At 40.2% G+C, this 15,244-nt stretch overlaps 1 protein-coding gene across 1 annotated transcript; it reads left to right on the plus strand.

Moving 5' to 3' along the window:
- Positions 1-42: 42 nt before the first annotated feature.
- Positions 43-12,745, plus strand: LOC100542184 (haloacid dehalogenase-like hydrolase domain-containing 5). The gene is made up of 8 exons (XM_085235588.1): positions 43-2,130; positions 3,467-3,676; positions 4,075-4,187; positions 5,414-5,507; positions 6,714-6,747; positions 7,628-7,802; positions 9,504-9,692; positions 10,490-12,745. The coding sequence occupies exons 1-8, from the start codon at positions 1,999-2,001 to the stop codon at positions 10,884-10,886; spliced, it is 1,344 nt and encodes a 447-aa protein (XP_085091714.1). The 5' UTR covers positions 43-1,998; the 3' UTR covers positions 10,887-12,745.
- The last annotated feature ends 2,499 nt before the right edge of the window (positions 12,746-15,244 follow it).

Raw genomic sequence — 15,244 nt, forward strand, 5'->3', positions numbered from 1 at the left:
ACAGCCTATTATAGTGATAAGAGACAGCACAGCAGAGGGCCTGTCTTACAGTGACTCTGTTGTTACAGAGCAGCAAACTAGTATGTTTCTGACTGATTTGGTGTGCTTTGAGTTGCACTGTGCATTTTTCTGACACTGTTCTTTGGTTTTTGCTCCTGCCCCTTGAGTGGTTTCTGGTCTCGTTTTTATAGAAGTTAATGCACTTGATCTGCAGGCTATTTGTACTGCTGTGAAAGACAACATTTTTTCCCAGAGTTTCTTACCTGAAATGTCTGGCCACCAAAGATGAAAGAACAGGCTCCTCCTATGTTGGCTCAGGCCCATGGACTGGCAGTACTGGATCAGAGCAGTGTACTTCACCTACAGGATTGTTCAGTGTGTGGAAGCTCTGCTGCCCAGCACTAAGCCACCAAGTTCCTGGAGCTTACTAAGTTGGCAGGCAGCCTATTAAGTCCTTACCATTGGTCAACAAACCACAGTATGACAAAAAGTGGAACAAATATAAAATAAAAAGCTAACTAGAACTGCCTAATGGGCTTGCCAAAAAGGCAGTTAAAGCTTGCTTGTAAACAACCCCTTTTGCAACCATGCTTCTAGTAGGCTGTATTTTTTTTGTTGTTCAGTACGATGATTGTTTTTCTTCTAGTGGAAGACTAGTAGTAAGAAAAATGCAAAACTTGCAACTTTGCTCTGTAGATAACCAAGCTAGACTTATTGGGGAACAGACCCACTGGCTTTTATGGTCTGCTGTGGTTTGGGAGTTTATGCACACCTGTGGTTGATTCCTTCTGTCACCATAAGCATGAAAGAAAAAGGCCAAAGATTTGGGACAAAGTGATAAGTGGCATAAAAATGAATATTCAGGAAGAATGAGGAAAAGTTAAAACAAGATAGTTTTCATGTTCAAGAGAGTAGCTGACAGCTCTGAGCAAGACCAGTGTAATGAGACAGAAGTTGTTGGAGCAAATGCTTATCTCCACTGACCAACACAGAAATGGAACGTATGCATAAAAACGCAGTGTGGAGCTGTGCAGTGCAAGCTGCCAAACACTGCAGCACTGCACCAGGAGTGTTCTTCAGCATGTCTGAGCCAACAAATTGTGCCGTAGTCATTTCTCAGCAGTGACCTCTAGCAATACCTGCATACTGCTGGCTTTGCAGGCTGTTAGGCTGCTGGGAAGTTGCTGTAGCCATGAACCTGAACTAGCAGTTTGGCTTGGAGAACGGAATGGTGCACGGGCTCTGCTAACTGCTGCTTTGGGTGTGCAGCTGGACTCAGAGATGTGGATGCAGTGGGCTTCTAACTACCAGTGGTGCAGCAGCTCAGCTTTGACTGCGCTTGGTGATGGTGATCACTGTACGTGTGCATGCGTGTGCTTTTCTGTTGTGGAGTTCTGCGTTGTGCAGGATCTTGGCCCGGACCGGGAAGGAATGATCTCTGTAGTGCTTGAGTTGTTCTGTTCTCCGCAGCACTCTGCTCATGCTGTTGTTTCAGAAATGCACTGCCTTTGTTTCATTCTTGCTACCGCTGCATAAGAGCCGTGTGGGCCCCGGAGGTCCGTTTGTCCCTTCAGTCTGAGGGGTTGGTGGGAAGAACCGCTCAGAGTGCGGTGCCAGGACTGAGCGGATCTGCTTCATGCGCATTAGCCGACAGCACTGCGGGGTGCTCATCCCCTGCTAGCGCTGTTTGGCTCCTCACGTTAATTCCGGGGAAGTGCCGCGATACCGGTCCTGCATCCGAGGTACCGCAGTGCCCCGTACAGATGCGATGTGCTCGCTTCTTTTTCAAAAGGCGGTGATCCCGAAGTGCCGGAACGCGTGTCGGCGTTGTTAAAGAAGAGACGTACCGCTCCCCGGTGGAGGAGCCACGGCGGCCGCGGTTCTCCCGGCGCCGTGCGGGCGGTGTCCCCGCGGGGCGGGGCGGGGTCTTCCGCGGGGCGGGGCCGGGCTTTGAAGCCGGGGCGGCGGCGGCGGCGCGGCCGCTCGGGTAGTTCCGCCATGCGCCGGGCGCTGCCGCTCCGCGGTCTGCCGGGGCCGCTCGGGGGCGGCGCGGCCGGGCGGCTTCCCCGGCTGTCGGCGTTCGGAGGGCGGCGCGGCGGCCCGGCGGCGGCTGCGGGGAATGGCGGGAAGGTAGGCGAGGAGAAGAGAGGGCTCGGTCGGGCGCTGCGCGGGGCGGGGCGCGCCGGGATGAAACCGAAACGGCGGCGGGCGGAGGTGTGGAACGCGGGGAACGGCGGCCTCGGGGCGGGCTCTGTGCGCTGCTGGGCGGAACTTCGAGCGGCAAACGGCGTAGATAATTCAGTGATACCGCGGTGCTTTTAAGTCACTGACTTCGTTAGGTTGGGCTCTATAGGGGAACTTGTGGGTGTGCGTGCAAGGAAAGTTCTCGTCGAGGAGAGGGCCGGCAGCCACAGACGGCGGTGTCCATGTTGCCCATGTTAGCGCTGTGCCCAGCTGTGGGAAGTGCGTCAGATGAATAATTGATGGGGAGCGAAGTGCTGCCTTGGAAGGCAAGGTGCCTTTGGGCTGGGTTCTGTCAGTCTGTTCCTTCAGAGAGCTTCAGCAGCAAATGCTGTCCCGGCTCCGTTGCCCGCAGTCGTTCCCGCCACTGTTCTCCCTGTTACGCTTAGCACTGGCCCTTATTCCCTCAGTCCTTGTTAATCTTGAAGCTCTGGGCTCCGTTTCAGGGCTGGCAGAGGAGTGAAGGTTGGTTCCTTCTGTTGTGTCCCTCTAACCCGACGTGGTAACAGTGCTGTCCATTGGCAGCCCTGCCGCACCCAGCTGGTTGTGATCCCTGTGGACCGATGAACCCAGTTCTTCACTTATTCAAAGGCAGAGTGTTAAAAATCTTAGTAGCAGCTTTAATGAGGTGCCAGCTTTAACAGCAGGCATTAGTGTGCCACGTACAGAAGTAGGAATTGCTGAAGTACTGTATGAGGGCCAGGAACAGATAGCTGTAGCAGTGCTAGGGGACACAAAGACGACAAGTGGCAGCAGGAACAGTTCCAGCACCTGTATGTCTTGTAAGGGAGGAGTCATGTGCAGTGTGTGCAATAAAGCCCTACATGCTCCTGAAATGTTTCCATTTCTTGTGGTTACCAGTGGGTTCTGTCAGTATTCTCTGCATTAAAATTGCCTCTTGGCTCCCAGGTCAAGTGAAATCAGAAGCGGGCTCACTGGCTCAGCAGTGTGCATCTTGCCCCTCATTTTACCACCTTACCTCAGTTTGTTCTGGTCCCTGAAACCACACAGACTGGGCAGAACTCATAGGTCGTGTGGATAAGGAGAAGCAAGCTGTAGTGCTGTAGCACGTGCCTGTAAGACACATTAAGAAGTGCACAATAAAAGATCCACTCCTTCCCTGTGGAAGTGTGTATTTCTAACTGAACTCCAGGTATTGTACTTTTTATCAAATGTGTGTGTACGGACAATTAATGTACTCTTGCTTTTCTATTCCTTCTCACAGCTGAATGTGCTGCCATCCTTTGGATTTCTTTTTGACATTGATGGTGTGCTGGTACGAGGAAGGACTCCAATACCTGCTGCAAAAACAGCCTTTCAGAAGCTGGTTAACTCTCAGGGCCAGTTCTTGGTGCCTGTAGTATTTGTCACCAATGCAGGGGATTGCCTTCGCCAGAAGAAGGCAGATCAGTTGTCCCATATACTGGGAGTTCCAGTAAGTAGCCTAAATCCTATGCATTTACTTACTTACTTTTGATGAATGTGTCTAATGCCAGATCTTCCATTACATGCTGCTCAGTGAGTTTTTGCTTTAGCACCATAATTAAAGCCAGAGCAGTTCTGCGTTTTCTGTCCCCATCTGTTTTCTAAATGAATTTAGAGATCCTTGTGTTTGTGCTGAACTGTGGAAGCTGGAAGGGTTGTGAGTTAGTAGTGTAATGTCTGTTTTTTCTGGAACTATCAGTACTTTAGCTGTAAATTTTAGGAAGAAATGATATGACACGTATGATTGGTTTGTAATTCATAGAATATGCATATCTGTTAATTAAGTCTATGTATAAATAACTTCTCTGAAAAGCAATATACTTCTTTCTGTTTTTAAATTCCAAACAGATTTCACAAGACCAAGTGATGATGTCACACAGCCCGCTGCGGATGTTCAAACGTTATCATCCAAAATGTGTTCTTGTATCTGGACAAGGACCGCTTCTTGATATTGCTCAGGAGTATCTTTAAAAAAAGAACAAAATAAACTTTCCATTGGAGTATTTTCCTTAATCAAATTCAGGCCAAATATTTCAGCACTACACATTCAGTATTGAGAGTTCACTAATTAGCTACATTAGTTCTTAATGTCAAATTTATGTTTTGATAATGGTTGGTTTGTTGATTCTTGCTTCCATTTATTCTACACTTTTCCACGTTGCTATTACGTGTCTTTAATTAGGAAGGAAAAATGACTGTTATTTCTTTGGATTATGTATATGTAGTGAGCCTTTGGCATAAGGGTTTGTGTTCTCTTGAGGATGAGAACATGGCATCCTACAGTACTCTGTAGTAAATCATATAGTTAGCCTTATCTTAGAAATGATATTTCGGAGCCTGAATTTATTCTCTCTGTTCTTTTATCTCCTGTTATCATTCTTGAGGTCAGTCTGCTCAGCGTTTGTTAGGCATGTTAAGAGAGAGTGTGGTAAGACTGAATGCAGCAAATAAGCAGCCAATTTGTTAGATAGCCTTTTTACAGGGGATAGTCTTATTTTCAAACAAAACTCGTTGTGTTAATTCTAAAACAAAATCCAGTGGCTCTGCGTGTATAATCAATATATTTAAATGCCTACTATTTCCATACTCATTCAGGAAGTCTTATTGTTAGTAGCATCCCTGCTACTTTTTACAAAATGAGCAGATTTAGTTTGGTTATGTCTTAAGTGAGTTAAAATTAATGGGATATATCTGTATTTAAGAGTACCACTGTGCACATCTGGGAATTTTCTCACTTTTTGCTCCTTTCTTTTTTTAAACATGTTTCTAAATTTGCCTTAACTACCTGCAAGGCATAGTTAAACCTTATTGGTCAGTCCACTGTTTTGCAATAGAGTGAGCTTTCCTTCCTATAATAATTACTTAAGTTGTTGACTTTTTATGTTTATGTAAAGATAATCTTAGGGGAGTACTGCAGCTGTTGAGTGCCTTCTTCCTTTTCAACTCGTATTTTGAGCCAGCATTTACTCCATTTCTGTCTTAAGACTTCAGATATATAGGACTTTACTTTATAAATGAAGTAATGATTGTTTATCTCGTGCAAGAAAAAGTCTTGCTTACATTCCTAAATAGTTTGCTTTACCAGATGATAAGCAGCACATGTTAACATTGTCAAAATTGAATTACAGATTTTTTAAAAAATATTTTGATATAAGCAATTCTGCATCCTTAACTGGTGTTCTCCCAGCCTTGGGTTCAGCCAGCCTGTCACCATTGAGATGCTGAGGGCGAAGTACCCGCTGCTAGATGTGGTTGACCATGACAGAGCACCTGGTGTTTTGGTGAGTCTGTGTTTTAAATATTTTTGTTTGGTCATTAGATGACATTCAACTGTGGAGGTCAATATTTGAACTGTAGAGCTGGTGATGTTGTCTTATGTTGCATCGTGACTTTACTTTTATTTCCTGCTTCTCTATTTGTTTTATGGCAACATTTTTCAAGGACAACTGTGCACAGTCTTTCTTCTGTTAGTGGTAATTCCTTAACAAGTATTTGCATTTTGCAACTCACTGTTGTGTGATTATTACAGATATCTAATTCAAAATCTGTTTTGGAAAGCTTATTGGCTTCCTTAGATGCATGGAAGATGAAGTAAGCTTTTTCTTCCAGTAGAGGAGTGTTGTGGAACTGATTCTATAGGCCATGAAGTTGCTTTGATTGTAATGATTTACAGCTAATGAACTTTTCTCCAAAAGGCTTCCTTTATTGTTTGTACAGTTACTTAATTATATTTAAATATTAACAGTACCTACGTAAGTAGCATGTTTTAAACTGAGTCTTGCAGAATTTCAGAAAGAAGTGAATGCGTATGCCACAAATATGTGCATGTATATTGTGCATATACAGGGTCAGTAAATAAAGGATTTCTTCCCCTGTGTGTAGTCAGAATGGTCTTTGTTAAGGTTCATACAATTCATTACTTAATTATATTATCTCTTTCCTTGCTTCTGAACCGTTCACATTCAGAAATTCAAGAGACTATTCATGTTTTTGTCACCATGGGCTGTAGATCATGAAGTAAAAACTGTTTGTTTAGCAAATATATTATGAATTAACAGTATATTTCTTCTTAGCACTGTTAAAGGCACATACTTCAAAATTGGTATTTCAAATCCTTTGTTAATGCTAGAGGACTGTGTTACTGCTATAGGAAAAATAAACATCCGTGCTTCCGTACAGAAGTGAATCATCAGCTGAAGCTCTGAACCTTGCCAGAAGTAGTTGAATAAATTGTCTGAAGCTTCTGAATGTAGAATGCAATAATTTGCCTGCTATCCACTTGCTGCTAGATTTCAGTTTAGAACTTGAAATGCAGATTTCATAGTAAACTGGCCTCGGTTGCTGGAGCAGTAGCTGCACCAAAATAGTGCATTTCCTTTCAGTGTTGTGAAAGGCAGCTGTGGGAACTGTACTTGAATTTTATTCTCTTAAAAATAGTGGCAGATGTTTAATCTTGTAGAAAACTTTCACTTTTTTTCTTATTTCAGTACCCCTCTGCTGTGGAGCTTCCCAAGATTGAGGGTCAGTTATGTTTACTTAATTTGCAACTATCCCTTAATAGATGGAATATCTTTATTATACTTTTCATTATCATTAGAATTTATTTTCAGATTGCTGGTCATACTGGGAAGTTGGCTGAGACAATTTTAAAGCTTCCTCATTAGTGACATCTGTTATTAATACAGAATGTATAAGATGTGGAAAAACTGTTTCATGTGTACAGTGTTCAGTCATGTGTTTTTAAAGTTTCGGAAGGAAGGGGAGATCTGTTTTCCTCTTTTATCTTACTTTAGCAGGCTGTTATTGAATTCCTTTTGAATATTAAGAATGAATTGACATGTTCAGAAATAACTGGTCTTGATTTCAGGAGGGTCACCTCAGAGCTGTATCTTGAGAAGTGAGAAGTACCTTGTTTCAGCATATATTCATCCTCATCTTGTCTGAAAAAACATTAAAATAAAAACTAGCCAAGGATTAAAATAAAAGTGCCTTGATTTTTGGAGACCAGAAAATTGTGTAGAAACAGCATCCAAATTCTGTTTTAACATGAACAAAGTAACATTACTGATGGATTATTTCAATACTGTTACATGAACTTAGAGAGTTCACAGAGGTACAGAGGACTTAAAAGTATAATTTATGAGTTAACATTTTGTGCTGTGGAACAATTTGACCATTGCAAAGAATCAAAGAATTTCTTAAACTTACAGATTTTGCATTGGGAGCTTTGTTACTTCTGATATTCTTTTATGAATGAGCAGGAAACATTAAAACATTATTATGTTAATGCAAGTATTTCATTTTGTCACCTTTAAATTAAATTAATGTTAATTGTTAAACCAATCTTGTATCAGAGGTATGGTGCTCTGTTAACTCTGTTATGTATTTCTTGGTTTTATAGCTGTCATTTTGTTTGGGGAGCCTGTCAGATGGGAAACCAACCTTCAGCTTATAATAGATGTTCTGCTGACAAGTGGCTATCCGGGAAATCCGTATCACCATGAAAATTACCCTCATATACCTGTACTTGCTTGTAACATGGATCTAATGTGGGTAGCTGAAGCACAGTCTCCAAGGTAAGTGCAACTATAACATCATACAGGTATGTCATGTGACATCTTAGGGTTTTCCTCACTTCTTTAGTACAGTTAATAGTCAGTATTTTCATACACCATTTTTATATGGCCTTATGGTAGCTCTCAGATTCAAATACAACATTTCGAAAACAGTGTGCTGTCAACAAATACTGCCTTATTACTACTTATGTCATTGTATCCAGGAAATCAGTTGCTGGAGATAAGACGGCTTTTGTGACGTCAACTTTTTTGTTTCCCCGCTCACAAAAGAGAAATATTTTTGCTCGAAGGCTTAGAGTTTGTCCAAAGGAAAAAAAAAATAAAAAAATCTAATGTTTCATTTAATTAGATACTTTTTTTTTTTTGTATTTTCCAACCTACAGTTTCTGGCAGGGTGAAGAATTGTCACACTAGTCAAAAGCAATGAATTCTTGAGCTGAAGAGAATATAGTGTAAAGAAACATAAGAAACGATGAATAGAACACATAGGACAGGATGGCATGATCTCTGAGAGTGTTTTTATTTTATTTTGACTTTAAGAGAAGAAAGTTCTTTAACATGTTTATTTCCCCTACCTTCCCCCTCAGTGTAAAACGTGAACATACACTGAAATAGAAATTGTTATTATTGTGACCTGAAAATGGGTTTGGTCTCAGGCAGGTGATCTTGTCAGATATTCTTACTTGGTTATGAAGACTGTATCTAAAACGTTAGCAAACTATGTATGCTAGTTCAGCTAGAGTAAGGTGATGACTGTGTGTGTGTATAATATGTATAGGAACTAAGAGGCATATTTCCAGTAGTGTTCTTCAGGAAAGATCCAGTATTAAAACTGAAATAAAGTTTGCTTTTTCCTTTGAGTTTGTTACTTTGTCTGTTGGAAAGTGACTCCCTGACTATGTGGTTTTAAACTGTTGTTAGTATTTACTGGAAATGACTTTATGCTGATTTATTCAGATTTCTTGAAACAATAATCAGGGTGGAGAGGGTGAATGAAGTGATATGTAATAGTTCATGCCTAATTCCATATGCTGATTTCACTAATGATGTAAAACTGCTTTTATGGTTATGAAATTATGTCTTTTACTATTTTACTGCCTTGGTTGATGAGCTGCATCACTTGCTGCTAGCACCTTGCTTGAGCAAATAAATTGAGTTATCAACAGCTTGCTGCAATATTAATTTGTTCTATGATTTTTTGCATCTCTTCTTGAGAGATACCAACGAAGTTTTCTGTTTTCACATTACAGACTGCATTTTGGTATACTCTTGTTTTTAAAAACAGATTGATTTTCCTCCTGTTGGTTTCTTACTTTCCTTTTCTGTTTCTCCTCTTTGTTATTTCAGCTGCTTCTGTTCAGTCACTGCAAAGAGCAGATCACAGCCTAGGCATTATTTCAAAGGCTGTCCCTTCTATAAATGATCAGATCTGTGTAAATACATGCAACACTATTACAAATTGTTGCTATGTTTTTAAAACCAATAAGTTCCAATTATGTTTTCTTCATTATCGTCTTTATAGGTTAGCTAATCAGCACTTAATTATTATTGAAAAAGCTGTGGGAATGCTGCATGCAAGTGGAGGGAAATCTCGTAGTAACAGGAATTGACTCACAAAAGATAATGAAATAAAAAAGGTCTTCTTTTTTTTCTGTATACTTGATGTAATTTGATTTGTCACATATCTTTCCATCTTTTTAGGTTTGGGCATGGGACGTTCATGGTTTGTTTGGAAAACATTTACAAGAAGATTACTGGCAAAGATCTGAAATATGAGGCCTTAATGGGCAAGCCTAGTGAATTGACCTATCAGTATGCAGATTACCTTATCAGAGCTCAAGCAGCAGAAAGACAGTGGAAGCAACCCATTAGAACTCTTTATGCTGTTGGGTAAGAAATTAGAAGTCTAATGAATACCTCAAGAAATTACTTACAAGATAAATACTGAAAAATAAAAATAAACAACTCTTTGTATGGTTAGGCCCATTATGTCAGTGCTGGGACAACTGAAAATGGTTAGCACTGTGTTGTACTTAGGATGTTTTCAAGCCTCGCTGTTTCTAGCCTTCAGCTTGATTCTTAGATCTATGTACCATTCTGTGTAAGTATGAAAGGGAGGTTTCATGTCTCTTTAATTTATTTAAAATGCTCTTTAAGCCTTTAACAAAAAGTTTGTGAGGGGGGTGTTTTGTTTTCTTAAACTTAGTGGTATAACACCCACAAGCTTTGAGTAGTACATGACCTTTTAAGGAATATAGAGCTAGAGTTGACTTGAGGTGTAATTGAACTTGGTCATATACTACAATGTGTGCACTGACATTGTAGAATCATTTTAATAGAATAAGGTAAAGCTCTGTTTTATCAAGGATTGTTCCCGAATGTCCAAGATGCTTGGAAATATAACCTCATTAATGGACTGCTAATACCTGTCCTTGCTTTCCTTTCACCCTATCCCAGTCTGGAATTTTCAGTATGGAGAATTTTCACCTCTATTAAATGTCACAGTTAATGAAAATGCATAATAAGATTGCTGTATGACTGGATTTTCTCCTGTATAAATAATTCCACATGAAGTTATGGAAAACGTAAAATATGTAGTTAAAACCTTGATGTCCTTTCATACATTTGAAGTTGGAGAACTAAGATTGTGCTGCTGACTAAAGTCTAAATACTATTTGTATTTCCAGAGATAATCTCATGACTGATGTCTATGGTGCTAACCTTTACAATCGCTATCTTGAAGAGAAGAATTCCAGAAAAGACTCAAAAACATGGATTCAGGCCAAAGTTGCTGGAGGCAAAGGGTCTGCTGCTCTCTCTCAGGATGATGAAATATCCAACAGCTGGGAGAATGAACTGGCATCCTCTGCTGCTACCCACTGTAGGTCTGTTCTTGTTTGTACTGGGGTTTACAACCCTCACACAGAAGTACCCTTGGATACCAAGGAGAGCAGAACCATGATATTCCATGGCCACAGAGATTTTAGGTTTGATCCTGCTTTAGTAGAACCAGATCATGTGGTACCAGATGTTAATGCTGCTGTAGACCTGATCTTCCAGTTGGAGAACTTTGCTCCTAATTGACATGACATGATTTCTTCAGGACTGCTCAATGTTATACTTTTCTTCCCCTAAACTGTGCTTTAAAATCATGCCACAAACTGCTTTTTTTTTTCTTTTTAATTTATATAATATTATATAAATATGAAAGTAGATTAATGTGCTTAATATACTTAGTATAAGACTATATAAATTTTAAAAAATCTGTTTAAAATACTTACTTTAAGATTATATAAGCATAAATAATACTTTTAAAGTATTTCAAACTAATTTATTGCTTTAGCTGTCCTTTATTTAGATGTTATTCATTATTTTAGGTATTCCAATAGTTATTTTTCATAATTGCTTATGTTTTATTGGTCCTTAAGTTCCTGTGTGACCATTCATTCTTTCCTTTCTTGAAAGATTTACCTTCTACTTATTGAAGGTCTTTGATAGTGGGACTGGGTCATTCACACAATTACATGTATTTTGAGCACAGTAAGTATTCTGCAAAAAACGAGCATTCTTTCAAATATGTTGCTTCACATAAGAGTTGAATTTGAGTATGTTCTGTCTCTGTACTCACCCAGATGTAACCGTGCAGCCTTTCTTTTTATCTGTTTTCCAATGCATCTGAACTTGCATTGCTGCTGTGCTCTGACACGTAAAGCCTTAAAAGAAATGCCAGTAAGCCGATGAAGGCTGAGTTGTTAACACAAACTTTGGGACTCCTGCTAACTGAACAGTCATAAAGGGAAAGCAGCAAATAGTGAGTGTCATGTGTGGTGTAACACCTGGACTTTTTGTTGTTGCCTTTTTATTTGCATTTCTGTGGGTAATTTTGGAAAGCTTTAGAAATTGTTTTGGGCATTTCAGCTGGACTTCTCCACTGAACAAGTGACTGCTATTTGGGCAAAAAGTGCCTACCTAGTTTACTTGAAGCTTTGTACTACTGTGGTAGCTGATTGTCCTCGCGTGTAATATGTTTTGTCTTGTGTCAATGTTATATGTTTGGTTCATGGATTTTTATAACTGTTCATTTTTTAAAAAATTTATTTTTATAAAATACTTCTAACCATTTTAATCCGAAAGATGTATTTGAAAATGTCTTCTCTGTTGGTTATAACACAGTGAGATAACACTTGAGATAAGCTGTGTGTCTCTCTCTTATTGCTTGGAAAACATAAGTCAATTAAATGCTTAAAAATGAAGTCAACTTACATGGAAGTATCACATAAAATCACCTTAGGACTAATGAGGTGTGGGATCTGTTTCATTTCACAAATGGTACAAACAAATCTGAGAGTCTTCCAGAGTTCTTGCAGAAGTAGCAGAATGCTGCCTTACAAACATTCTCAGCTGGTGGTGTAAGGAGAAATGACTTCCTGGCCAACTTCTACACTGGTTATTATCCTGAAGTCAAAATCTGGGTACTCTTCATGTCATAAGAGAACAACAGTGCTACCATTAAGTCAGGCTTATGTTGTGTTTTCTGTTTGCATACCACTCCAGTCACTTCCACTACTGTCAGGATTGTTGATTAATTCACTCATGTTTTGTAAGTAGCTTTCAACATACCTTACTGGATGCAGGGTTTTAAGTTTAAGGACACTGTTCCAAATATTTTTATCCACTGGAAAACTATTACAGCAGTCCTTTCTTACTGTTACAACAAGTGAGTACGTGTCTGTTTCTTCATCATTTTTCTGTAATATGCCAACTACTTATGAAGCATGCCAAATGTTTTTAAGTAAAGAATGTTGTTAAGGTTTTGTATGATGTCAAGATAACCAAAGTTGTGTTGTTTCAGTATTGAAGCACATTGCTGAATTCTTTCTTACTGGAAACTGTTTCGGACTTTCAGTGAAGCAAGGAATAAAAATGTGGAAGTTGATGAAGAATGCACTATTCAATTTTTCTCCTTTTTTTTCCCCCCCAGATATGCATGAACATTTCAGCATCAGTTGTCATTTATCTGTCAGCACAAAACAAAATATAGGCAGTTAGTGCTACGGATGATGAACAAAGATGACCTAGATATTGGAACTACTGTTAAATTTGAAAGAACTGTTGGCATACTAAGGCACTGGCCACAGCATGCTAGCTTGCTAGGCTTGTTATTCCATGTTGTACAAGTGAAGGTGCTACGCTGGCAGACTTCTCCATTGAATGTTGTATCTTGTTAACACAAGAAGTGGTGCAGGTGAGATTTTCTTTCATTGTCATAGAACATTGCATCAGAGTCAATAATGCAATGGGTAATGCTGTCTGTTAGAAATGATGCTTTAAAGTGACTTGTTGGTAAATGAGTTAAATGTGGAACTCTGTAGAAGAAGTGTTTCCATTACTTGAAAAGTAATGTGTAAAGAGAAAACCAGCATGGTAAAATGTTCTTTCTAACCACTGAAGTGTGAGATGAATATCAGGTTTGTTGAGAGAAGTCTCAAACTGTGTTAACTTTTTCTCTTTGATTGTCCTACGTGGATTTTCACTTGTATTCTTTTAATGTGTTTTCAGCGTCAATGCTTACCTCACTGAAATAGACAACATGTCCCACGTGTTGTGTTTGATGTATTTGGCCACACTGCTAAGCTGCTAGGTGTGACAGCACTTCTTTCTGTGCTGGTGGCTTTGTCCTTCAAGCATTTTCTATAAAGAAAAAAAAAAAACCCTCCAAAGCAACCTCTGAAGAATAAGTCCTGTGCTTTTTACTAATGTGAATTTGCAGTATTTTAAACTCCTGTCATACATGCTCTTCAGTTTCATATCTTTTTCTTTGAGAGCGTTTTTGAGGAATTTAAGGAATTAAAGTTTGAGGAATGTAATACTTAAAACAAATTTCAAGATATTTCTCCATCCATATATTAAAAAAAAAAACAAAACAAAACACCTTGATTTAAAATAAAACTTATTATGTCACCTCTTAGAACTCTTAAATGTCAAGAAAGGAATCATCGGCTTTGTAGCACGCCTACATTTTTTGAGCTGGGTGCCGTGCACCTGTCGGTACCGCTGGCTGTAGATTAATCACACTGCCTGCGATGCAGCTGAGAGCGGCCTCAGCGGAAGGGCTGCGCTGCCCTCGCGCGCCACGCCCTGCCCAGCCGTGCCGGTGTTGGCGCTGCACGCGGGCCGCCGGGGGCGCTGCCCGCCATGTTGGGTTAGCTCACAGGGGCGGTGGGGCTGGGTGTGGGGAGGCGGTGCGCCGGAGGACTGAGAGTCTCTTCTCCATGCTTTTATTCACCTATATTGTAGAAGTAGTAGCTACTGCCCTCACACGGTTCTCCGAAGTCCAGGGTATTGCAAATTCTTCATCCTCATGGACCAAACCCCATGTTGTTAAGTGGTAAGTTGGTAAAATACTGTAAAAATAGCAGGTGCCAGGATACTGTCATCCTCTCATCCTCTCTTGGTTTCAAACGAATTCTAAGCACTGGGTCCCTCCTCAGTCAGTGTTTATGTCAGACATGTTCTGCCCTAGCACTCTGAGAGACGAGCTCAGCATGGTGCGCCTGAAAGCAGCAGCCAGACCTTGCTCCCCAGTTTGGCTGTAGGTGGCTTCAAATGTATCAGTCATGTTAGATTTGGGGAAACATCTGAATTCTAAACAATTGTTTGGACTGTCTTCAACGAGAAAATAGGGGAAAGAAGTGATGCTAATTTATTTTTCCTGTGAAATGTGAAAAGGCTATAGCAGCTGAAAGGCCCTGGAGCATCTGGGTTTTGTTTTGTGGGTGGACTTGCAGAGACCAGCATACCGCTGTCATGTTTTCCTTGCACTGGATTTTCAGAACTTCAGTTTGCCAGCTCTGTGTCAGCTATTTCTTGTTCAGAACGTGTTTCAGAATGATGCTTAGAAAGGAAAACTAAGAAATGATTCACAGAAACATTTTTCTAAGCTTTGATTTTGCCACTGTAAGGGATTTTTGTTCCCACCACCTACATTCGAATCTCAATAGGGTAAATTACTTGTTAGAAGCAATTATTTTCAGTGCAGTTTACCAAGCTCACAGTGTCAGCACATGGTGACACTGAGATACCATTCTGCCTTTGTAATGACTGAATATGGTGTTGTAAACTGATGTGCAAATACATCTGAAACTAATGAGCTACATGTTGTTTTCAGTTATGCTGCACAGCTGAAGGTGTGTGAACTTGCTCAGGCCAATGGTTCTGATCACTGACTAACACAGTCTGTATTCAGGTATTTTGTATACAAGTATGGATTTTGGAGTGATGAGATATATCCTGCTTTCAACATTCAAACAGCTTGCACATCAGAAGTTTCTGAAAAGAGTGTGGTCAGTTCTATGAATAGCAGATCAATATGTATTCAAAATGGCAAACGCAAAGTAAACCCACCTGAAAATCAACTGAGCCTGAATCTCTTGCTTAATTAA

This window comes from Meleagris gallopavo, chromosome 14 (genome assembly GCF_905368555.1).
Source record: "Meleagris gallopavo chromosome 14, MGAL_WU_HG_1.1, whole genome shotgun sequence".
NCBI classification, from domain to species: domain Eukaryota; kingdom Metazoa; phylum Chordata; class Aves; order Galliformes; family Phasianidae; genus Meleagris; species Meleagris gallopavo.